General features: G+C 42.1%; 2 protein-coding genes across 4 annotated transcripts in view; both read left to right on the forward strand.

Moving 5' to 3' along the window:
- IREB2 (iron responsive element binding protein 2) lies at window positions 1-23,382 on the forward strand. 3 transcript variants are annotated; one of them, XR_009419400.1, is made up of 23 exons: window positions 1-184; window positions 784-873; window positions 3,874-4,039; window positions 5,203-5,340; window positions 7,383-7,595; window positions 9,172-9,241; window positions 10,258-10,441; window positions 11,007-11,146; window positions 11,519-11,690; window positions 12,718-12,818; window positions 13,264-13,380; window positions 14,533-14,692; window positions 15,504-15,639; window positions 16,206-16,290; window positions 16,890-17,046; window positions 17,312-17,436; window positions 17,739-17,843; window positions 18,102-18,244; window positions 18,692-18,839; window positions 18,929-19,051; window positions 19,568-19,753; window positions 20,258-20,609; window positions 22,056-23,382. XR_009419400.1 is itself a non-coding variant. In XM_059481958.1 (22 exons), the coding sequence occupies exons 1-22, from the start codon at window positions 166-168 to the stop codon at window positions 20,366-20,368; spliced, it is 2,889 nt and encodes a 962-aa protein (XP_059337941.1). In that variant the 5' UTR covers window positions 1-165; the 3' UTR covers window positions 20,369-23,382. The 3 variants fall into 3 exon arrangements, 2 of the variants coding, with proteins under 2 accessions (XP_059337941.1, XP_059337942.1); XM_059481958.1 differs by having other exon boundaries at window positions 20,258-23,382; XM_059481959.1 differs by lacking the exons at window positions 1-184; window positions 784-873; window positions 3,874-4,039 and adding an exon at window positions 4,988-5,081 and having other exon boundaries at window positions 20,258-23,382.
- Window positions 20,565-23,700, forward strand: part of HYKK (hydroxylysine kinase) — a 9,730-nt gene continuing 6,594 nt past the window's right edge. Inside the window, exons 1-2 of the mRNA XM_059481960.1 lie at window positions 20,565-20,609; window positions 22,056-22,244. Coding sequence (XP_059337943.1) covers window positions 22,131-22,244 — 114 coding nt within the window. The 5' untranslated portion in view covers window positions 20,565-20,609; window positions 22,056-22,130. The remainder of the gene's footprint in view (window positions 20,610-22,055; window positions 22,245-23,700) is intronic.

A 23,700-nucleotide genomic window follows, 5' to 3' on the forward strand; every position in this document is an offset into this window, starting at 1 on the left:
TCGTGCCCTTTCCTCCCCGGCAGGGTCCTCGCAGTCTCGCGAGCGCGGCGCGGGGTGCAGTCTCGCGAGAGCCGCGCGGGGGCGGGGCGCGGTGCAGTCTCGCGAGAGCCGCGGGCCCGCCGGCGCTCCCCGGCCCGCTCCCTCACGCTGACATGGTCGCCGGCGATGGACCCTCCCAGGACAGGTCGGTCACTGCGGGGACGGGGCCGCCCCGCCCGCCGGGACACCGCGGCCCGGACACCGCCGAGCCCTGTTCGCCGCCGAACGGCACCGTCCCGGGCCGCGGGAGTCCCTCCGGGAAAGAGCGGCCCCGTCCCCGCCCCGCTGTCCGCTCCCTGCCGGGGGTTATTTATTCCGAGCGCCCAATGGTTGCTACGAGCTTTATTTTGGTGTCTTGTTCCCTTGGCGTTGGCTTGGCAGTCAATGCTTTGTGCTTCCTGCTGTATTTAAAGCCGTGTCTCTTATCTGCGCTGGTGTCTTATCCTGTGTGTAGATGGCAGACTGAGACAACAAAGGTCAGGTGTGTTCGGGCTGTGCTGGCGACCTGCATTGACCTACATGTATTTACTATTAGCGATGCTTTTAAAGTTCACCTTAGTCACACATCTGCATCACGAGATGTCTCAATCCGTTTAGAAACCTTTCCGTGTTGCATCTAATTACAGTCTAGAGGAACGTTATTTCTGGCGGAATCAGAAGTAAAATCTCTTTTTGTGAGTCCTCGGTCAGTGCTGGAAGGACCCGTTGTTTTGTGGCTGTAACTTTGTTTGTTTCGTCCCGCAGGAAGCCCTTACCAGCCCGCCATTGAAGCTTTGGAAAGCCACCCAGAGAAAAAGTTTTACAATGTGTCGAAGCTCGGAGGCGCCAAGTATGGTATGATGCTCTGCGGGGGTGGTCGGGCGGTGCCCGCAGCCGCTGCACCTGCGGAGCCGGGACATGCAGCTGGAATTTCTAATGGATGTGTTGGGAGGCTGATGAGATCCCAATTCCTTAGTGCTTTATGGAGTTTGCAGGGGTAATACTTGTAAGCGTTTTTTACTAAGGGAGAAAGTACAGGTGTTTCTGTAGTTTCCAACAGTGTTCCAAATCAGAAGAATTACTCACTTTTGGAAAAAAAAATGAAGTGACAAAAAACTCCTATTTAATGCTTCAAAAATAAATACAGCTTTTCCTGTATTTCTGTGCAGCTTCATGGTGTTGTAGCTTCCCCTCCCCAGCAGCCTCACACCGTGGGTGACTGTTTGCCAGAACATGGCTCCTGCTGCAGGCTGAGTGTTTGTGCTGCTCACGCTGTTGCTTAATCTCAGCCTGTCATTAGTATGCGGTGGCTGTCTGTGCCAGGGGACCTTCCTCGGGGCTCTGTCCAAGTGCCTTTCACAACTTGCACGTGTGGTGGGAGGGGAGTGCACGCAGGGGAGGGAGCTTTGCTGGTGCCAGCTGGAACAGCCTTCAGTCTTGCAGGTAATCAAAGCATGCTGGCATTGTTCTCTCCCTTTGTCTTCATGTTCAACTGGAATACTTACATGGGCTACCAAGTAGCCTTGCTTAGTTATGCCTTCCTTAGTAAAAGATTTGGGCTATTTTTTTCAGTTTTGCAAGGTCTGAATTCTTCTGTATTCACAGAATTCGTAGTATGCTTCTTGAATAAAAAAAAATCAGTGGATATTTCACTTTAAACCCATATTTGACCACAATTATTAACTTCATGTTGTTTAAAGAGAAGAGAGAGAGGGGCACAGTGTGTGCTGAAACTGTGCAACGGCTGTGTGCTCTTGCAAATTTCCCCTGCTTGTAGTAACAAAGTCAGTTTTTCAGATAAGCACACAAGGAGGAAACGGTGCTTCTGCTGGTGGGTTGGTCCAGGGAGGAGCAGTGCCCTGCTAGTAACAAGACCAGGCAGTTCTACAGCAGTTTTGTGAAAAACCTTATGACAGGAGTGAAAATAAAACAACAATATACAACTTTCTGCTAAAATGTGCCACAAAGCTTGCAGCAGCAGTGATTTCCTGAACATATTCTCAGGAGTCTAAACAGGCTACACTAAGAGGGTCTTTGTCTTGCAATAGAAACTTCTGTGCAGAGGCTGGAAGCCTCATGTCAACTTCAAGGTAGAAAAATGCTAAATAACATCTAGACAGTCTGGGACAGCACTGGTAGCAAATTGAGCATCTGGAATTGCTCACTGCATTTGTTGCTAGAACAGTTTGAGTTTTACCTGTCTGGCTGTAATTTGATATTAATTGCCAGCTGATATTAATCAGATTACTAATGTAAATGTTCATTGGTTTAGATATCAGTTTCCTAGTGTTTTACTGGGGAAATGAGAAGAGTTCAGAAGGATTTAGGGCAGACTCTAATGTGGAGATTCAGACCAGGCTCTTGCTGGGGCTGGAGCTCATGTGGGGAAACTTCCATGGTGAAGCTGTGGCGGTGTGGGAGGACAGAGATGGCACTGCCTGCCGTGATGCTGTGCTTACCCTGTGAGCTGCTTTCCCCTTGTGCCCAGCCCCGTGTCCCTTCCTGCAGCCTGGGGCATTGCTGAGCCTGGCCTCCCTGGGCTGCAGTGCCCAGGAGGTGCCAGCCCTGCCCAGCCCTGCCCACAGCCCCTGAGGCTCAGGCAGTGCCAGGGGGCCCTGTAGTCTCATTGCTGGAGCTGTCCTGCTCCCTGGAAGCCCCAAACTGCAGATGGGAGCTGCTGGTGCCTCATGGAGAGAAGCAGCTGCTTCTCCAGAGCTGGTGCTAAGCAGCCCCTGCCTGGGGCAGTGAGATTTGTAACCCACAAAGCAAACAAGTTCTTCTCTGGGAATCTGGCTTTTAAATCAAGGGAGTGGTGGCATGAAGGTTCATGAGACCTTTTGGATGACATCTTCATACTCAAATAGTTTATTAAGTTTATTCAAATCTTAAAATAGTGGTTTGTCTAATTAGACAACAGTGGATATTATCTCAGAAAGACAGTGAGAACAGAGTCAGCAAGTTCTGTATTAGTAGTTTGTGAACAAACCACTGGATTTGGTTGAGACCACCAATTTTTTTTATTAAAGCCTGAACTTAATTGTTTCACCTTCCTCCAGCTAACTTTTTTTAGGATTTCTCACTGTTCTTACAAAGCTAGCTGCCTGCTTGAATTATGCTGAAAATAGTGGGAATTGAGCAAGAAATGTCAATCAATCTTGATTTTTTTTTCTTAAGTGGTTATTTTGTTTTGTTTGCAGTTGGGGAGATTTTTCTCTTCCCTCTTATTTAATTCTCATTTCCATTTCCCTTTTTTTTCTGTGAAGGAAACTGCTGCTTGTCTCTACCTTTATTCATATCAGTAGCAAACTAACTCAAGCTGTATTTAATGAAATGTTCTTTATATTTTAGGGAGTGTGTTAATTTTAATTGGGGTGCATGGCAGAATAGTTTCTGGTCTTTGTATCAGTGTTTATTGATAATAATATTCTGGCATTGGTTGCTTTGGCTCGATAGCTTTAGTTATGGAATGGCAAAATTTGCAGTTAAAATGGTTTTCAGTATTCCAGGAGTTGTTGCTTTTGTCCTGCTCTCATCAAGAATCCCAGGTCTATATTCCTGGCATCTCTCCCCTGCCAGGCTCACATCCCTTATTGTCACTGAGCAGTGTACACAGGCCGCTGCCATTTCCCATTAGAATCCCATAGCACAACGCATCAATCTGTACATTTTGCAACTCTCTGTTCCATATTGTGTAGGGAAGATCAAACCCAAAGGCAACTGGAAAACAGGCTCCTGAACCTCTCATCCTTCCAAACCCTAGAAAAGTGGTATTCCTCTGAAATGTGAGATTGTAATTTTAAATCTGTGTAAGCTGCAAGTGCTGCCCTCACGGTGTGTGTCCCTTGCCTCACGCAGATACCCTGCCTTACTCCATCCGCGTGTTGTTTGAGTCCAGTGTCCGCAACTGCGATGGCTTCTTGGTGAAGGAAACGGATGCTATGAACATCTTGGACTGGAAAACAAAACAGAACCATGTTGAAGTGCCCTTCTGTCCTGCCAGAGTTGTTCTTCAAGACTTCACGTGAGTGTGTGGGTGTGTGCAAACCCCCAGAGGAACCCGTGCAAACTCACTGAGTTTGTGTTGAATTCTTTGGCGTGAGAATAAATCACACTTCCCCTCTTGATACCCAGGTAGAAACCTCTGCACTGCCTCTGCTGTGCAGTGGATTTCTCATGATAATTCTGCATGATGTGAGGGTAGGAGTTGTTCCCTAGGGTGCTCTGGCTTCAGGACAGGTTGGTGAGGCTGAAGCTGCTGGCCTGCAAGGAGCATCTTACAGGATAAGAGCCAGAATACAAAGGGAAGTGGTGATGTTTTGGCTGTAGCCACATGGTTGACAGTTCACACTGTCACTGACAGTTCTTCCTTGAGATAATTGAAGATTAGATATTGCTTAGTCCACAATGACTAATCCAGTCGAATCCATGAATGATACTTATGTAGAAAAAGCAGCTCTTTGGATGTTAGCTTTCTTAGTGATTTGACTATGGCATAGCTAAAAGGGCAGTCCTTCAGCAATTTGCAAATATTCAATTTAAGCTGTCTTGCTGACTCTGTATATTTGTTGAGATAATTAAGAAGGAATTATGATGATAATAAAAATGAGGTAACATTTGCTTAGCAGGCAAAGCCAATAAGATTTATGTGCTACTGTGTTCCATAAACATTGCCTCTGTTTTGTACAGCAGTATGAATATTGTGAAATGCTGCAAGCTTCAGAAATAGCTCTGTCAGACAAATGATACAGGCTGAGGTGTTAAATGTATAGCACAAGCTTTGATTGCATATCAAGGTTCTGTTGTAAAGGTAAGGAGTACCTAAAGATCACTTCTGTACTGAAGTACCATCACACCTGAGAAGCAAAGCAAGGCACAAGACAAGTGTGGTTATCTTTGAGATAGTCCCATGGTACATGGGACGAGACAAGTGTGGTTATCTTTGAGAGGTCCCATGTTCTTCTTTGGTACATTGCCTTCAGACATGCTGTTGCTCCTTGAGAGGGTATACCAACTCCAGTGGCTTCAAAACTGGTTCAAGTCCTTTAAACTTGAGAGAATAACAGGTATATTTTCTGAAATAGGATATAGCTACTTCTAGACTTGGATAAAATGAAAAAGAAGTTTTTGCCTCTCAGTGAGTTAATGTCTCATGATGTTTTACTATTTTGTTTTTCTGTCCATCAGTGGAATCCCAGCAATGGTGGATTTTGCTGCCATGAGGGAAGCTGTGAGAAATGCTGGAGGAGATCCAGTGAAGGTCAATCCTGCCTGCCCAACTGATCTCACTGTTGACCATTCTCTGCAGATTGATTTCAGCAAATGGTAATGTACTTTTTTTTTTTAATTTTACAAGCCTTACATTTCTGTCTGGCACTGAAGTGTGGATTTGTTCAAGTGTTGTTACTATCCCATCAAATCATTTGCCATATGTGGATCCCTAAAACAAGATGTGGTGGCATATGAAAATGGGCTGGATAAAAATGGATAAGCACTCTTGGGGGAGAGAAAGAATGTTTGTGAGGCCTTAAGGGTGAAGCTGACTGATAATCCAAATTCTGGGCAAGATTTTGCTGAAATAACAGGATCTGGCATGGTTTCCAGAAAATAGCATGTATCAAGAGAATGAGGCAGAGGGCGTTTGTTGTTTTGCTTTGCTCTGATTTCATTGTTCAAGTTAAACAGAACTTTGTTTCCAAACGTGGCTGCCTTGTCACAGCTCCAGAGAAGGGGCCTGCAATTCTCCTAGGCATTTTGAAAGACTGTCATTGCACCCCATGGCTTGTGACTGGTCTGGGTTTTTATGGGCTTTGCTTTAACACCAGATAAATAAAGCTGTGGATATTTTCAGAGAGAGAAGTACACTTGGAGAAGTCTGGAAAAGTAAGGGGACTGGAAAGCTACCAGCATGGTTTTCTTTGTCTGACAGGCAGTGATGTGATTAATACAGCCTGGGGCTGCCTTTGCTAGAAACATAAATACTACACAAGAGGAAAAACTTGGAGCTTTTGTTTAGCGTTTGCTGAAGTAAATACTAAATAATGCAGCCTCCCTTCACCTTCTCCCCTGCCTCTCAATTGTGGAACCTTCCAAAACCCATGCAGAATTGCATAAACTGTTCAGGCTCTTTGAAAATTTTAAAAGTTTATGGAGAAAAAGCCTGTGGTCAAAGGATATGGATGTGTGAGTCATTTCTGTCAGCCTTCCAAATACTCACAGGGTTTCAGTTTACTGAGTGTCAGAAGAGCAAGAAACTGCAGCTGATGTGTTGTGCTGCATATGTGTTGTGTCAGTTCTGTGCTCTGTCCATTCCTGTGTCCAGAGGGACAGCTGATTCCTTTGCAATTAGGCCAGCCTAAAATTATCAGGCAGACCAAGTGCTGGCAAGAGGTCTCTGTGTGCTGCTTTGTAATGATAAATCCGCCTCTGGAGCGTCCCTTTGGAGAGCTGTGGGGGCTCAGCAGCTGCTGGCTGTGATAAGGAGCCCTTGGCTGCAGGGTGGTTTGTGCTGCTTATGCAGAGAGCTCCCATCTGTGGGTTACAGCCTGCCGTGGGATTTAGACAAGGTATCTGCTCAGGCCAGGCAATACCCTGCCCTTGGGATAGCTGAGGGTCTGGCTGTGCTACTGAGGCAGAAGAAAGCAGTGGCTTTAATTGCAATTTTGTGATTTAATAATTAGAGAGGTGAAAGTCATTCGTTTTTCACAATAAGCTTTTTTTGCTCTCCTGCAGAGACCCAATGTTGTACAAATAGAAGTTAGTGTGCTGTGTGGATTTTATTTTTTAAAAAACCCTGGCTTTTCTCTCTTACTTCTGACTGGCTTGAATAGTGTATACAATTTATCTGTGCCTTCAAGAATTTGTAAAAGAAACCTAATTATGATCAGGTTATGTTTATTCCTTGAGAAAGCTTTGCCTGCAATCATTCCTCTGTGGTTTTAATAGAACATGTACAGCACTGTCTTAAAAAAAAGGAAGTAAATTCAGTCTACCATTTGGATGAGGGTCTACCATTTGGATGAGGCTGTCCCACAACTTCCAAGTGTAAAACTCAGAGTTCAGCCTTTACAACTCTGTTTAGAAAGATTTCTGGTCTGTTGCAAACAAAGGGAAGGAGTTGTTTGGTGTTAATCTTTCAGACAATCCAGTTCTGGTTACTTCTTACCACACCACACTACATTACTTAACTAAGTTTATCCAGCGACAGTTTACTTTGCAGCAAGGTTGTAATAAACGAATTTTCTTTTTTCAGATGCTATTTTATAATCTGTTGAAGGGGTTGCAAAAAGCACAAGTGGGGGGGTGCGGGGCGTGTACACAAAGCACAGTTGGGCAGTGTCTCAGTGGTGCCGTGTTTGATGTTGCAGTGCAATCCAGAACGCTCCCAACCCCGGCGGGGGCGAGCAGAAGCCGCTGGCCCGGCTGTCCCCGCTGAAGCCGCCGCTGCGGAAGCCGCCCCCGTGCCGGGGCCACAGCGGCTGCCGGGGCCCGTGCGAGGCCGGCCGCAGCCCGGGGCCCTTCCCTGCGCAGATCGAGAACACGCCCATCCTCTGCCCCTTCCACCTGCAGCCTGTGCCTGAGTAAGGAAGCGCCTTTGCTGAATTGCCTTGTACCTTTGTGTTGTGGAACGCTGCCTGTGACAGCGCAGGGAAATGGGATTTTTATTTAATAAGCATCCTTCTGTAGTTTTCACCCATGCCATGGATAAGTTGTTTCAGTATCTAGAACAAGGTCAGATGCAGCAGATAAAATTAGTCTACAAATTTTGCTTTTTACACTCTGCAGATGGCCACCTATTGACTCGTGGCTGTGACTTTTAAATTAAATATTGCTACTTCTCTCATTTCTTTACAACAACAACTAAGCATAGGAGTAATTCTCAGTCTGTTGCAAAGCCAGCCTGATTGAGTAACTCAATGAAGCGTTAATTAGTGTCTAAAAATAATTAATAGATTTTTGTAATAACTTTTCAGAAGTCTCTTGCTCTTAAAGAACTAACCTGGACATCATCCCCCAGCCTGTACAGGATCTGACTGTCAATCTGTCAGTGATTTGAAATTCAGTAAATATCCTGCCTGTGTGGTAGCCCAGGGGAGCCTCATGTCTGTGCCTCTCCCAGATTTCTGTGTTACTAACACAGGTCGTTGTGCACTGTTCCACCGGTGCCAATTAGGTGTAATTGTCCTCCTGATTCAGCTGCTGCCTCTTTGTCTGCTGGGCTGTTGAGATCCCTATCTGCCTGTGCTGGACAGGTGGACAATTAAAGAGCTGATCAGATCTGTATGCCCCAGTGATATTGTGTGAATGCTGTGGTATTGTTATGGATGTGGACTGTTCCTGATCAGCACAGGTGTAGGAGTGCAGGAGCAGTGATGTTTCCAGCAGCATTGGTGTTTGACAGCACACCAGCCGTGGAATTTATGAAGCTGCAGGTGAACACTGACTGTCCCTTGGGGCTTGGTGAAGCAGGAGAGCTGCTGACCTGCTGCAGAGAAGAAAGGGAAGGGTCATGACTTCCAAGTGAAATACACTTCTAGGAATTGAGGACTCCCTTTCTGGTATTAAGCAAGTGTGTTCCCTTCCTTGTTAAGCTGCTCAAAGCAGAGGTTATTCCTCTTAAATTATGGATTACTCTGTTACAACAAGTATCACTATCTTAATAAATAACACATGCAAAGAAAAGATAGTTCATTTTATGAGACTGTACTGATGAGTACTGGTGAAGAAAAACTTGTGGCTTGGAGGGAAATACAAAAATGGAGGATAGTTACAATTGAACTAGTGAACATCTTGGTTCTTTAATGTATGGAGTTTTGAGATGTGCAGCCTGTGAGTTAACTGCTAGGGAGCAAAACTTCTGTGTACTGTAGTACATGCTTGGAATAGATCTCTCCAAGTACTTTTGAGATCACACACTTCAGATGAACCATACCTAGAATAAACAGGTTCTCAGACACAGCACATATGAAATCAGCTGTATCTCATTGTTTACAGAAAGCTTGCTGCAGGGAAGCAATTGTCTTTGTTCTAATAAACCTCTTCAAAGAGTTCTGCAGGCTTAAATAAGTCTTTCATCAAACAAACTAAAACTACAACTTGTTCTTCAGTAATTTGAAATAAATTATAACAGTACTTGTAAACTTGTTTTCCTTCTAGGCCTGAGACAGTATTAAAAAATCAAGAGATGGAATTTGGCAGAAATAGAGAGAGGCTTCAATTTTTTAAGGTATGTCTGTGTACCCATAGGTTTTGTGGTTTGAGCTTTTTTAAGAGTCATTTGTATGTATTCAGGTTTTAGATGATAAATGTAATCATTTGGAAATGTCAGGTTTTCAAATCTGAAATTAAACAAAAAAAGAAAATTTGCTTTCTAACTTGAAAAAAGTTTACTCTGATTTGGTTCTTGTCAGTGGGGATTTATGAAGCACTGGTGTTTTTAGTGCCTTTCATGAGCTCAGTGCCTTAGGTCACAGTGAGTTTCTGGCTGAAAGGGTCATTTATCCATAACTGTGTTAACAAAAGTTGCTGAAGTTGGGAGTGTTGAGTGGAGACCAGTGTTCAGCCATGGCTGCTCGCTGACTGGGCAGCAGAAGTCCTGTGGTGAGCATCAGCTTCTGTGCTGCTGGGCAGGGCTCTGCCACATTCCTGTTTGATCCTTATCCTCTGTTTTGGAATTCACTTCAATGATCTAGAACTCTTTTCATGCATATGGACTAGAGGTTTCTTTCTGAAAGTTGCAAATTAGCTTTTACATTATTAAAGAAGGAAATGGCCAGGCTGAACCTTGTTAGAAGTTTCTGTGTCAACTCTGTTAAATGTACCATCCTGAGTTTGCAAGTGGTTTCACCCTGGAGTGTCAAACCTAAACTCAGTTGTGCTATAAATATAAATTCTGCTATAGATACAAGTGCTTAGATTTTGTTGTCTGAATATCAGTCTTAGGTGGGCTTGTAATCAGTTGTGTGAACTGGAAGGTAAGAGATTTCTGCAGCCCTGCTTTTGAAAGGAGCATGAATTACTGATTTCAGTCTCCAGAGGAATTCAGTGGAAGTTTTTGTTGATGACTAAGAATGTATCCAAGGAGATGACACATCTCTGTTTGACAAAGGGACAAAAGCCACTTGGGTAAATAGCAAGGACTCTTTTATTGTGTCTTCATTTTGTCTTTTTAGTTATGTTCTTAGAATTGAATATAGCTTTGAAAAAAATGCAACTTTTATTCTCCTTTTGGAAAAATTACAGTGGAGTTCAAAAGTTTTTGAGAATGTTTCCATAATTCCACCTGAGACTGGAACAGCACATCAAGTGAACTTAGAATATTTGTCCCGAGTGGTTTTTGATGTGAAGGATTTCCTGCACCCTGATAGCGTGGTTGGCACAGACTCACACACAACCATGGTAAATGGCTTGGGTATCTTGGGCTGGGGTAAGTATGCTCACAACTTCATTGCTCTTGGAAAGGCAACTAAAGCTTCACTAAAAAATATTTCTTCCTACTGGGTGTTTGTATCTTAAGCATAACAGACTGTCTTTAATTATTCTTCTGAATCTTTTTTGTCTATTAGTAATCTTGAATAACATTTCTTTCCATTCAGAATTGTAATTAATCCCTCGTAATTTAAAGAGAAACAAAAAAACAGCTGATATTCAAATAGGTGGTTTGTACAGCTGAAATTTATGTGAAGGTTACTTTTCTCGCAGAAGATTAGTTATAGATATAAAATATTTTCTGGTTGACTGTGATGTTTAACTTGAGCAATATTTTGCTTGATTCTATTTTTGATGTGCAAATGTTTAATGGAACTTGTAAATTTCTCACTGTGTCCTTGTTGGAAATGGAGCACTGCCCTTCATTTGGGAGAGAAAAGCAGCAATATGTTTATTGTCATGAGTCTTTAGGCTTTGTGTGAAGGGGTTTATTATTTTTTGGGACCTGAGCACACGGAGGGAGGCTGTGAAGGTGTGACAGGCCTGTCCCCCTGTCCCTGCAGGCGTCGGGGGCATCGAGGCGGAAGCGGCGATGCTGGGAATGCCGCTCACGCTGCCCCTGCCCGAGGTGGTGGGCTGTGAGCTCACAGGCACCGTCAGCCCCTTTGCCACTTCCATAGACATCGTTCTCAGCATCACCAAGGTAAGAGTTCAGTGCCTTTCCAAACAAAAGAGGAGAGATTAATGCAAGTGCTACCAGTGTTGCTTGAGAAATGAATTAAATGAGGGGAGTGTTTTTAGTATACCTTTATTTGTACCTTTCTGCACTGCCACAATTAATCTCTAACTATTTTTATTTGCTAGTCCTTTGAAGTGGTTTTTTTTTCTTTCCCCTCTATAATGGTTTGCTTATAGACCCTCTTTAACTAAAAATAATTCATAATAATTTTTTTTTTCCAAACATAGGTATTAGGGTTTCAACTTTGTTTCAAATGCTCGTGACTTGTGAATTATGACAAACACAGCTTGCAATGTACATCTTCATATACCAGGTATTGTGTGTTCTTTCCAACAGCATCTTAGACAAGCTGATGTCGCTGGAAAATTTGTTGAGTTTTTTGGGAGTGGTGTTTCCCAACTGTCCGTAGCAGACCGAACCACAATAGCAAATATGTGTCCTGAATATGGTGCTATTCTGAGTTTTTTCCCTGTTGATAATGTGACATTGAAGCACTTAAAGCATGCAGGTAAAATATTAAACTAAAGCAAGGATTTAATTGTGTTGTAGTGGTTTTACTCTGTTAACCAGTGGTAAGTAGACTGTTTTTGCTTAAAGCTCCTTCAAATCTACTCAGTGTTCAAGAACTACTGGATTTAACATTAATTAACTTGTGCTTGTGTTTATATCAATATTAAATGTAGCTAGATTCCTCAATTACCAACATGACAATCATTTCCAAGCGTCCTAGACGTCTGGTTTTTGGAAGCATATGTAAGCCTATAAAATACTAAGGAAGTTTTCATTTATTTTGAAATATGTATGGAATATAACTCTTCTTGATTTGAAATTAATCCCATAACCACCTGGAGATTCCCTACAAAATCAAAACTAGAAATAAGTGAAACTGCAGAACAAATCTGAACATGTCTCTGATTTTTCCCAGTGGTTTATGTTTCCCTTTGAAGTGCATGATTTCACTGGCATCTCAAGCTAAGCAAGGAGATGTCAGTTCCTAATCAACCTACTGCAAACAGGAAACCACAGGGTGACAGATGCCAAAAAAAGCTCATTCATGAGTGAGACTTTCTGAAACCTGTCACTTTCAAATAAGAGTTAAATGCTTTCAATAGCAAATGTTTTTGTCTGATCAGTGCAGAGCAGATGAATGGGTTTGGAAGAGTAGCCAGCAGTACTGCCTATTGTCAGCTAAGCACAGGGTCTGTATTACACAAGGAACCCTAACACAGAAAAGCCTTATGGACTTCAGGGACACAACTGTCAATTTAGTAAGTTACCACTGCTAGAGTTGGAATAGCTTATTTTATTCCTTGACATAAGAAGACAAGATAATTTAGGAAAAAATGTAATGATTTATAAATGTTTTAATTAGTGTGTCATTCCTGAATAGAAGTTGGGATATGGAAGTGGTGTACTTGAAAAAAAAGTACTTTAGATATTACACTTAAAACAATCTGAGTGTCTGTGAGTTGTGTGATTTATTTTATTTATGTCTTTACTGTGACTCCTTTCATGTTTGACATGACTTTCCTTAGGTTTTGATAAGGCCAAGCTTGAAGTCACAGAAGCATATCTTAAAGCTGTGAAGTTATTTAGAAATTATGAGAGTTCTTCCAGAGAGCCTGAGTATTCCCAGGTATGCTTGAAAGGAGTTGTTTGATTCTCATAAATAACTGCTGATGATTTCACAGTCTTATCTCCCACTGTAGCTTTCATTGCTTTCAGCAAAGTTGTTTTTATTAATTCAGAGTTTCGAGAAAGCAGAGTTTGTAAAACATAGAGGGGGTGGGATAAGAAGGGAAGCACAGTAACATTATGTCAGTACAGAGACTGAATTCCAGTCATCCCAAGGACTGTGAATAGAAGAGTTGTGGTAGAAAAGTTGTGGATTATGTTAAAACATTTAGAATAAGAGGAATGGCCTCTTGAGTGAGTGGTGTTGAAAATGGAATCCCAATGTTCTAGATGTCTGAGAGCATTCAAATTTGGAGCAAGAGTTCCTGGGTGTCTTGGGAATAAATTCCATGCACTGCTGGGCTGGGGTTGTAATGCCTGCACTTTTTGTTTCTTTGTTTCTTTAGGTAGTGCAAGTTAGTCTAAGTTCTATAATTCCATATGTCAGTGGCCCCAAGAGATCCCAAGATAGAGTGGCTGTTAATAACATGAAAAGTGACTTCCAAGCCTGCTTAAATGAAAAGGTTTGTATTGCTGATGCTTGCTTCAAAAGGTATTTCCTGTCATTCACATGAATAAATATTGTGTTACCTATTCCTTGTGTACCTACTGAGACCTCCTTATTGCTACACAGCTGCTTATCCAGGGTGTTCTGGGCTTGCTTGACAGGCATCCCAAGAGTAAATCATAGGTGTCTTTGGCAGGAGCATGAGCTTCCCAAAGTCCTTGATTTCACAGTTTAGATTGCTAGGGAGAAGGAACTTTAGGTAATCCATAGTGTGAGCTTAGCAAACATTTTCACTTTTTCAGGGTTTTTTTAAACAGTTTTATATTACTTTATTTCTGAAACAGAATTTATCCTAGGAAGACTCATCAACCCTTAAAGGAGATGCAGAAAGACTGCCAAGATTTGTAGCTGAGTGTTCTGAGTTCTTACATTAGCAAATGATTTTTCCTTACGGCTTAATTTGTCTTCACAGAGTGAATGTTTTTACTCTGAAGGTTCTGGTTTTGGTTAGGGGTATCCATGGGTATCTGAAGAGTGCAGCTAATGTAGAAATGTACCTTCATTTTCATTTCATTTATCATCAATGTTCAAGACTTACAGCAGTATTCAAAACAGCTTCTAATGAGGCCTGTGGTACCCTGTGTTCAGTCTCATCTGTGGTACTGTGGTTCACTTGTGCTGGAGGGAAATCATAGCTGATGGTGGAAGAGAAAGGGTGAGGTTGAAAGGGACCTCTGGAGGATGTTTGAGTGCTGAAGAGCACTCAGGTGAGTGGGGAAACTGCTAATGGACCTACTCTGGTTTAGTTACCACGCTCTTGCAATTAAAATCTTGGACATGCTTCTAATTCAGGAACAAGTATTGTGTAGACTAGACATGTATGCTTAAGGAGATGTTCTTCCATATATACAAGGAAGGTGAGCTGTGCAACAGCCACACACAGACTGACCTTTGTTCACAACTGCTGCAGAGTTAAAGCAGTTGTGAAGGAAGAGGGCTGAGACCCATGTACAGACAAGGACATGAACTGAGTGCTGCTTTTAAAATCATGTAAGAGTTCCTAGTGGCACAGCTGAGTATTATTTGAAAACCAGTGTTCACTTGGTCTTGTTGTAATGTCATCCTTTCTGTACTCTAACAACTGCTAACATGAATTTTTGTCATCCAGTCTGGTGTTAAAGGGTTTCAGATTGCAGCTGAGAAGCAGAATGACATTGTGCCTGTTCAGTATGAAGGAAATGAATACAAGCTGTCCCACGGCTGCGTTGTCATTGCTGCAGTCATCAGCTGTACAAACAATTGCAATCCATCTGTCATGCTTGCTGCAGGTATGTTGGGACCAGAGAGCTCAGCGCCTTAATGGTGCTCCCATGCTTCACAGCCCTCACCTTCACTTTTGTAGGCTCTCCTTACAGGTTTGAAACTGCAGACTTGTAGCCTTAGCTTGTAGGTTCTGGCTAGGTTATGTAGGGAAAGTTGCTTTTCCATAATACATTTTGAGTTTGTCCCCTAAAGCAGTATTAAGGAGAGCAATTATAAAATCTTTACACTTGGTAGTATGACAGCAAGTAGCCAGTTCTAGGGCTCCTGTCAGTGCACAGTGCCATAGTGCTGCAGGAGATGGGCTTTAGCTTCAGGCCTGTCCTGGATGATGAGCTGTCATCCCCAGCCAGCACAGGAACTCTGTATTGCTGAGCAGTCCTTCTGTCATTGCTTGGGGGTATCTGCCACACCTTTGCCAGCTGCAGATGGTTTTGCTGGAACAGCTCATCTGTCAGACCTTGCTCTCCTCTTTTTAAGATCCTCTGTGGCCAAGGTGAGCATCCTCTTAGGGCTGTGTGGCCTGTCTGTGGAGGCTGAATGGATTGGCACTGTGAGCTAGAACATGGTAAAGAGATTTGTCTTAGAGAAAGTAAAATGGGTGTCTACCTGCCAGGAATGGGAATAAAATAATGGTATTGTTCTGCATTAAGAAACTTTATTCAGGCCAGTGATTGCTTGAATACTTTAATAAACTGAAAGTTGTCTAATCCTCAGGGGGTTTTTATGCTTGATTTAACTAAGGTAGAACCATACAGATGTCCTATGAAGGGATATACAAATCATAATCTGTGTCCTTTTTTCCTTTTTGTTTGGTAGGACTGCTGGCCAAAAAAGCTGTTGAGGCTGGCCTCGAGGTGAAGCCCTACATCAGAACAAGTTTATCCCCTGGCAGTGGCATGGTCACACATTACCTCAGTTCCAGTGGAGTGTTGCCATACCTCAGCAAGCTTGGGTGAGTCTGGGCAGGTGCTGCATACAGGGGTTGTATGGGCTGATCAATAGGATTGCTGTTCATTTGGGGCTGGCTAGTTCCTAACTTCATAGATTGCTGGTTTGCTTCCTTGCTGACTTAAAATTATTCTGCTTCATTGTATTCCCACTTCAGAATTTATTACATGTAGCTCTAATACATCAGAGCTGTTTTTCCAGTCACAAATTACTTCATTTTAAGTGATTTACAGGACAGGATGTACTTGATGATGTATTCTGAAAGTGGAAGCTGGATGCAAATTTGTCAGGACAGTCTGTATTTGTCTTCTGTTATCATTGCTGCTGTCAGGGGTTGTTTAGTTAATGGTTTTGGTTGCTCTGTAGCAGTGACAGAATATGTTCAATATTCTGTAACAGTGCCCAGCTGTGGTTTGCATCAGTGACATATAGTGCCTGTTGTTAATTTTCTAAAAAGTCTTAACTATCAAGGGACAAAAAAATTCTTGGAGATTGTTAATAAAAGGAAAAGCAGTTATGTTAACAGATTCCCCATGACCATGTGTGACTTGATTGGTTTTTCCCATGCAGGTTTGAGGTTGTTGGTTATGGGTGTTCCACCTGTGTTGGGAACACGGCCCCTTTGCCAGAAGCCATCAGGAATGCAATAAAACAGGTAAAGTTCTGGCTGGCTTGTTGAACACAGAAATGTATTTCTCACCCAGTTAAGCAATCAAGAAATACAGCAATCCATGCAAAGTACACTTCAATTTTGGTTTGGGCTTAACATGATTGTGTTGGTGTATTTGCTTGTTAGAGGGAGACCATGCCAATTCATTGCTGTGTAAAATAAATGTAATAAGTGGTATTTCTAAAATACAGTTATAAATTACAAGATAAGTTCATATGATCTAATCTTGCAGAAGATGCATTGTGTAGATTTTGTATCATAAGTGGAGGGTTTTAGAGACCTATTTGCTTGAATAATTTTAACCAGCACTTTCTAAACAGCTACAGCTTTTTCTCTTCTGAAGCAGAAGGAAAATAAATAAATGGCAGGAGAGGAGTTGAATGAAGTGACAGGAGAGCACATCAGAGGGTCAAAAAAGAAAATGAGAAGGGTAGTGAGAGAGAGCAAAATGCCTTTCAGTTGTTGTGTCAGAGTAAATATTTGAAGTGCAGTGCTAAAAGCACATCTGACCTAGTCAATAGAAATAGCATAAGCTGTTGAAGCACTCCAAGCTCTGGAGCAGTGTGTGTGGGTCTGCCTTTCAGGGAGATCTGGTTGCCTGTGGGGTGTTGTCTGGCACCAAGAACTTTGAGGGCCGCCTGTGTGACTGTGTCCGTGCCAACTACCTGGCGTCCCCGCCGCTGGTCGTGGCCTACGCCATCGCGGGCACCGTGCACATCGACTTCGACACGGAGCCCTTGGGTGAGTGTTCTCCTACAGCTTCTGCTTCTGCAGCTGCTGCACATGGGCACACATTTCTGCACATGATTCCAGCACCCAGAGCCAATACATTTGAAGAGAAAGCACAGCCATATTTGGTTTGCTCGTGGCTAAAGCAAAGCATTCACTTAACCGATCAAATTCTTTGCCTATCTGGTACCATCTCTGCAGGCCTGAATATATACACATCTATATCCTAATACAAATCTCAAGTCTAATAGCTTATTGTGTTTAAAATCTTACTCAGGCACTGGCTTTAATGGCAAGAGTATTTACTTACGAGATATTTGGCCCACAAGACAAGAACTTCACACAGTGGAGGAAGAGCGAGTGATATCATCCATGTTTAAGGAATTGAAAGAAAAGATGGAGGTAAGGGTGGTCTGTTCTACATAATTTAAATGTTGCATTTCATTGTAGCTGTAATATCTTGCAGTTGAATGTGATTGGTTTGCCATTTATTTGTTATAGTAATGGAGGACTTAACTGAAATGGGTACTTGTATTTAAAAGCAATTCCTAAGTAATGCCCAGTGATGTAACCTGTAATAAGTAATAGAAAATTATTTACTAAATAATAGTAATTAATAGAATCACCAGTATGTCTTTAGTTTTTGACTGTAAAAATACAATAAACTAACTTCTGTTCTTCTTTATTAATTTTCTTTCTTGTAGAAAGGAAACAAACGATGGAATTTACTGGAAGCACCAGAGTCGACTTTATTTCCCTGGGATTTAAAATCTACTTATATTAGATGTCCTTCCTTTTTTGATAAACTTGTAAGTTGAGTGGATCTATCCACTAGATTGTATGCATTGCATTTAAGTAAAGGAATAGCTATTACATCAAAGCTTCAATGTTGAACTAACAAATTTAATTATTGCTCATATTTCTCAGTTTTTTTGAATATTTGTGTCTCTGGAATGAGTGGGGCCTGTCCATCCAGGGGCCTTCCTATACTGCAGATATGTTTTATGTCTGTAGTTCCTGGAAGAAACTGTTTAATGTTCCTTTTGTTGTTCCCTCCCACCTGCCAGGCCAAAGAAGCAGCTCCCCCGCGGGCGGTTGAGAACGCGCACGTGCTGCTGTTCCTGGGGGACTCTGTCACCACGGATCACATTTCCCCTGCTGGGAGCATTGCCAGGAGCAGTGCTGCTGCCAAGTATCTGACCAGCAAAGGGTGAGCCCTGCTGAATAACTGACCAGCATTGCCATCTTCTCTAGAAAGGCCTGTCTGCAGAAAGGGGAGACTGCACGTGGAAAAGCAAAATACTTAATCAATGTTAATAAATATGCTAGTAATGGTAAGAGGATTAGTAAAGTGGGTTGTTTCCTACAGCAGTCTCCCAATAATTCTTCTGTAAGTACCACACTGCTTGCAGCACTTCATAAAAAATAGTAGAAAATTAATTAAAAATTGTGGCTTTCCTCATGAATAACCTAGCAGTGATTTGCACATCGTTCATGATTTTGTTGGAGGTCCAGTTCAACATTTGTTGGAGGTCCAGTTCTTTACATCTTCCACTGAAGACTTTGATATGCTGCAATAATTATAAGAAAAAATCATAATATCCTTTTAAATCAGTTCATCTTTAACTGATTTCTTTCAATTTTCTTTTTATTTCAGACTCACACCTCGTGAATTCAACTCTTATGGGGCTCGAAGAGGTAATGATGCTGTGATGACAAGAGGTACCTTTGCAAATATCAAGCTTCTCAATAAGTTCATAGGAAAACCAGCTCCTAAAACAATTCACTTCCCATCAGGACAAACGGTAGGAATATATTTGTTTGCACAGCTATTCTTGAATGGGGAGTGCAGGTTTAGAACTCACTCAAAATGTGTCATTTTATCATTCCACAGCTAGATGTGTTTGAAGCAGCAGAGCTGTACCAGAAGGAAGGCATTCCTGTCATTATTCTAGCAGGAAAGAAGTATGGACTGGGTAGCTCAAGAGACTGGGCTGCAAAAGGACCTTTTCTACTGGTACTGCTGGTTTGTTTGGGTTTGGGGGTGGTTTTGTTTTTTCTGGAAATACCTAAAAACACATTGTATGATTTCTTTGTTGGAATCTTCATGGGACAGAATCACTAGTCAGGATAGGTCAGAATTTCCTCATTATGTAATTTACTGTCTTGGATACCAGACTTTGAGACAAATCAGGCATTTGTCTATGCTGACCTACCTCTGTTGGGCCTCAAAGGGGTGTTCAGTATCTCATTGTTGGAGGCTAATTTCCACTAATACTGAGAATATATTCCAAGTCAGCCTCTGATTCATGTCCCCTTAACCCCAGCATGGTCACTGTAACAAACTCCATTTCACACTGCATGGGCCTGCTCTGGCTTGTTTGCTTCCATCTAGCTGGGAAACTACTAAATGATGTTACCAAGGTACTTAAAGGACTCAGTGCAAAGCACTCTTGAGTTTGAATTGTGAGATGTTGGACATATCTGTGTTTGAAGGTTCCTGCTGTGTTTCACTGTGCTTGTATCCTTGCAGGGTGTTAAAGCTGTCCTAGCAGAGAGCTATGAGAAGGTTCACAGGAGTCAGCTGATTGGAATTGGCATTGCTCCACTTCAGTTTCGTCCTGGGGAAAATCCAAGTACTCTGGGACTCACTGGCAGAGAGCAATTTTCTATATTGTTCCCTCCAGACTTGTTGCCCAGAATGACATTGGATGTTAAGGTATCTTTGCAGTGTTTTAAATTTCTCTGTTGAATGTTCTGATGCAGAGAAAAAAACTTTAATTCTGATGATAGAAAGCACAGCGAGAAAAGACAGAACTAAATTCTCTTGGAAGGTAAGCTTATAGTCCTGCCTGAAGTTTGTCATGGCTGTTGGAGTTTCCCAAAGTAGATAGACATGTGTTCTTTGTACACAACTTTGTATGCAGCCTGATATTCTTGATCATTCTTAGGGTAGAATTGAGTTTGTCTCTCATAAGTGTGATGATTTGAGAGAGGCTTCAGCTCTCCATGCTCTGTAAACAAGCCCATAACACAATTTGTGCTGTGCTCCCAGCTGCACCACAACAAGCCTGCCTTCCATCTCAGCAGGCTTGGGGCACATCAGAGGGCTGAATTTGCTTGTGTTCAACACTACTTGGGGTTAGAATGTTGGCTGAGAAATAAGCACGGGGAAGTGAAAGCAAAGCTTAATTGGTTTCTCTTTTTTGCTTTTCTTTTGAAGACAAGCACTGGAAAAGTATTCAGCGTGATTGCCTTGTTTGAAAACAGTATGGAGATAACTTTATACAAGAATGGTGGAAGTCTGAACTTTGTGGCTCGAAGATTCTTATAGTAGCTACTGACTCTCTGGGTACCCTACATAACTGGTAACTCAGCAAAGGCCTTGTGTGAACCCAGGAATCTGTACTGTGGAACTGCAAACAGTCCTAGTGTGCTCAAAGTTACTTCGTCCATGGATGTAAAAGATTGTGAATCATTGTAACTGCAACGAGATCCTTTCTGATTTTAAATAATATTCTAATGGTGCTATTAAACATTGCTAAAATCAACATGTGTATTGTGACAAGAGAGCTGTAAGTATGGAGGGGATGTTTTATCAGACCATTTTGTAAATAAACTATGCGAAATTGAAACTGATTGTGCTGAAGATTATTATGTAAGAAGATTTTCTGCAGTTGTTTCCACTCATTTTTTGCAACTGTAAATCTGTGTACTGCTGTTTGTTGGTTTAAGAGTAGCAGATGGCATAGAATTTTAAAGGCCAAACAGATTTTTTATTTTCCTCAACCAGAGCTTAAAAAAGATACCGAGTTTTCAATTTCTTGAGGTTATGGGCTGAATAAAAAGCAGTCCACATGAGGCTCATGGTATCCTGTATCACAGATGTTGACTTCCTTACCTTTATGGGATTATATTTCCTCTGGATCCAGATTTAAACTGCTCAAGCTATGAAATATGTGAAATTCTGTGTGCTTAGAAATATGGGAAACATTTCTGCATTTAAAGACAAATCTCCCAGTTGTATCATTCATGCAGGTTAAGCTATGTTTCTTCATGCTCTTCAATTGAAGTTTGTCACATCTGCTTCAAGGGATGCACTTGTCATTTGTGACATCTGTTTTTATTGTGCTCTCTGCAATATCATCAAAGTACCTCCTTGTAATGTTTTAACCTTTAAAGCCTTTTAAAACATTTGCTAGGGCTGTTTAAATTCCTCTGCTTTAAATACAACCTGTCTAATACATGACACGTGTCAGATGTCCAAGAGCCAGATGGCCACGCTGCCTTTGAGTGCTTTCTCCTGTGCTGGCAGCTCCCAGCTCTCACAGAGCATCCCCTCCTGAGGAGGAGCCTGGAGCACTGAACAAACCTGGCTCTCATGGCACTGCAGTAGCTGTGGCTGGGATTGTCAGCCCCTGTTCACAGCCCTTATTGGAGGAGCTGCAGCATGGCTTGTGCTCCCACTTGCCAGAGCTTTGGTGCTGTCTGAGCTGTGCAGTGAGTGCAGCTCCAGCGGGCTCTTCCTGTGCTCCTGTCTTGAAAAGCTTCATAACTCCACTTACAGTTTGTGTAGAGTTTAATTTCTGCTGAAGAACAAAACTGCAATATTTGCCTATAAATTGTCAAGATTTTGCTTTAAGGATTTTTGTTGTTGATAAATATTGTCTTAAATATCAAAACATTCAAGAGGACTATATTAGCTTTATTTACATGTACTTTTAATTTATAACCAGATACTGAAATAGTTGACTTGTGAACTAACAGATGAACTGTTCAAATCTTTAAATAGTATGTTTGACATTCCTTTAAAATAAGCCCTGAACCCAAAATACCCCAAACCTCTTGCATAATTATATCAATACAGTGTATTAATTTTTTGACATTTCAAAAGCCAAACTAATTTGATTGACATAAATTTAATACCTATTTTTCTGTTTTGTTAGACAAAGTTCACTAAAGTTTGAAGTTCTGTTTAATCTGTTTTTATATTTCACTAGTTTGATGTGATTTTCTTTTAGGTAAGATGAGAACCATTCCGGTGACTCCTACCACTCCTAAGGGGGGATAAATCAATGAATATTCTATTCAACTGAATGCTGAACGAGTTCCTGTTCTGTGGTACACTTCCATTGATTCTATCCAGAGTGACTGGGCAGATCCTACTTCTTGTACAACAGTGTCTAATGCTATTTTATCCCAGCTCAAAGGTATATTCTTGATTTAGTTCAAGGAAATGTTACTGGGGAGAAAATGGAAATTTAGTGCTGATACATAATGGTGCCTCATGCAGATAATACAACTGCAACTCCATGCCTATTTACTAATGCTTGAAGGAAACATAGCCCCCTGCCCTTTCTCCATGCTTCAGGAGACAGGAATCCAAGCCATGTCAAGGCAGATTGATGAGGTGAAATACAATTTCAGGGCACGTGACTTACCTGCAAGTTGTCACCAGTAAAGCAGGTCAGTTCCTTTTAGAGAAATGGGGCTTCATTACCTTAGCAGCTGCTTTGATTCTGCTGCACTAATGTCTTGTAGTCCATGAGAGAGAAGTTCTGAGCTGTGCCTGGGCACAGGGGCTGCCCAGCTGGAGGCTCCTGTTGTAGCTGCAGCAGGTGCAGCTCTCCACAAGCCCAAGTCTGGCTTCTCTGAGGTGTGCAGGCTGGCTCCTACCCTTGGGCCCGTTCCCTGTGGGGCGGGGGGGCTCTGTGGGACAGCTCTGCCCATGCCCCATCTGCTGTGAGCCGTGGGAACAGCCCTGCTCCCTGTCCCCTGTGCAGAGTGCAGCTCAGGGGGCCAGCAGCCAATGAGGACATTTAACTCTGGACACATTGCTGGGACCCTGAGGGCCAGAGCTGGGCAGGAGCCCTCTGGCAGGGCCTGGGACAGTCAGGATTGCTGTGCTCACACACCAAACGTTCACTTAGACCTCTCTTTAGTATCCTGAAGTGTAGGAGGATGTGTACCTGTTTGAGAAGTGACTCAGTGTGTTAGATGTATTTAACCTAGACCTCTCTCCATTTGGATTTGGGGGGAGAATCTTGTTGAAATTTTTGTAAATGTTTTCTCTTCTTGCTTCCCTCTTCCTCCCCATCCCAAACTACAAAGCTTTGGGATAGTGTTGATGTTTATACATTTTACACCTAAGTATGAGGACAAGAAGCTATGTATATTAATCCTATTTAAGCAACTGCAAATCATTGTCTGCTGTTTAAAGCCAACAGAACAGTCTGTTTTAAGTTCAGTAAGTATTGCATAGATATATCTTAAGTTTAATTGATGAAAATTGTGCATACAATGTTACCAATGTTGTAAATTATTTTTAATAAAGAAAATTATATGACAGTTGTTGTATGTTACTGTCTATTTTGAATAGATAGTAAGAAATACACTTAAAAGGGTACTGTATGTGAAGGGGCAGGGTGAATAAAAGAGGGATAATATTGTGTGTTATATCATAATGCATGTTCCATTTACTTGTTAGGAGTGAGTGTGGGCTCACAAGCACAAAGCATGCTTAGCTGCTGTAGGAGGATGTTCTCTGGCTTAGCTGTGCTCTGGACACCCCTCTGGATGTTATATCAAATGCTTTTTAAATAAATTTTTGTAGGGGAATACAGTATGGGTAAATGAATGTGGTACAGAATGTAATCTTGTCTCCTA

Source organism: Ammospiza nelsoni, chromosome 14, assembly GCF_027579445.1.
Source record: "Ammospiza nelsoni isolate bAmmNel1 chromosome 14, bAmmNel1.pri, whole genome shotgun sequence".
NCBI classification, from domain to species: Eukaryota; Metazoa; Chordata; class Aves; order Passeriformes; family Passerellidae; genus Ammospiza; species Ammospiza nelsoni.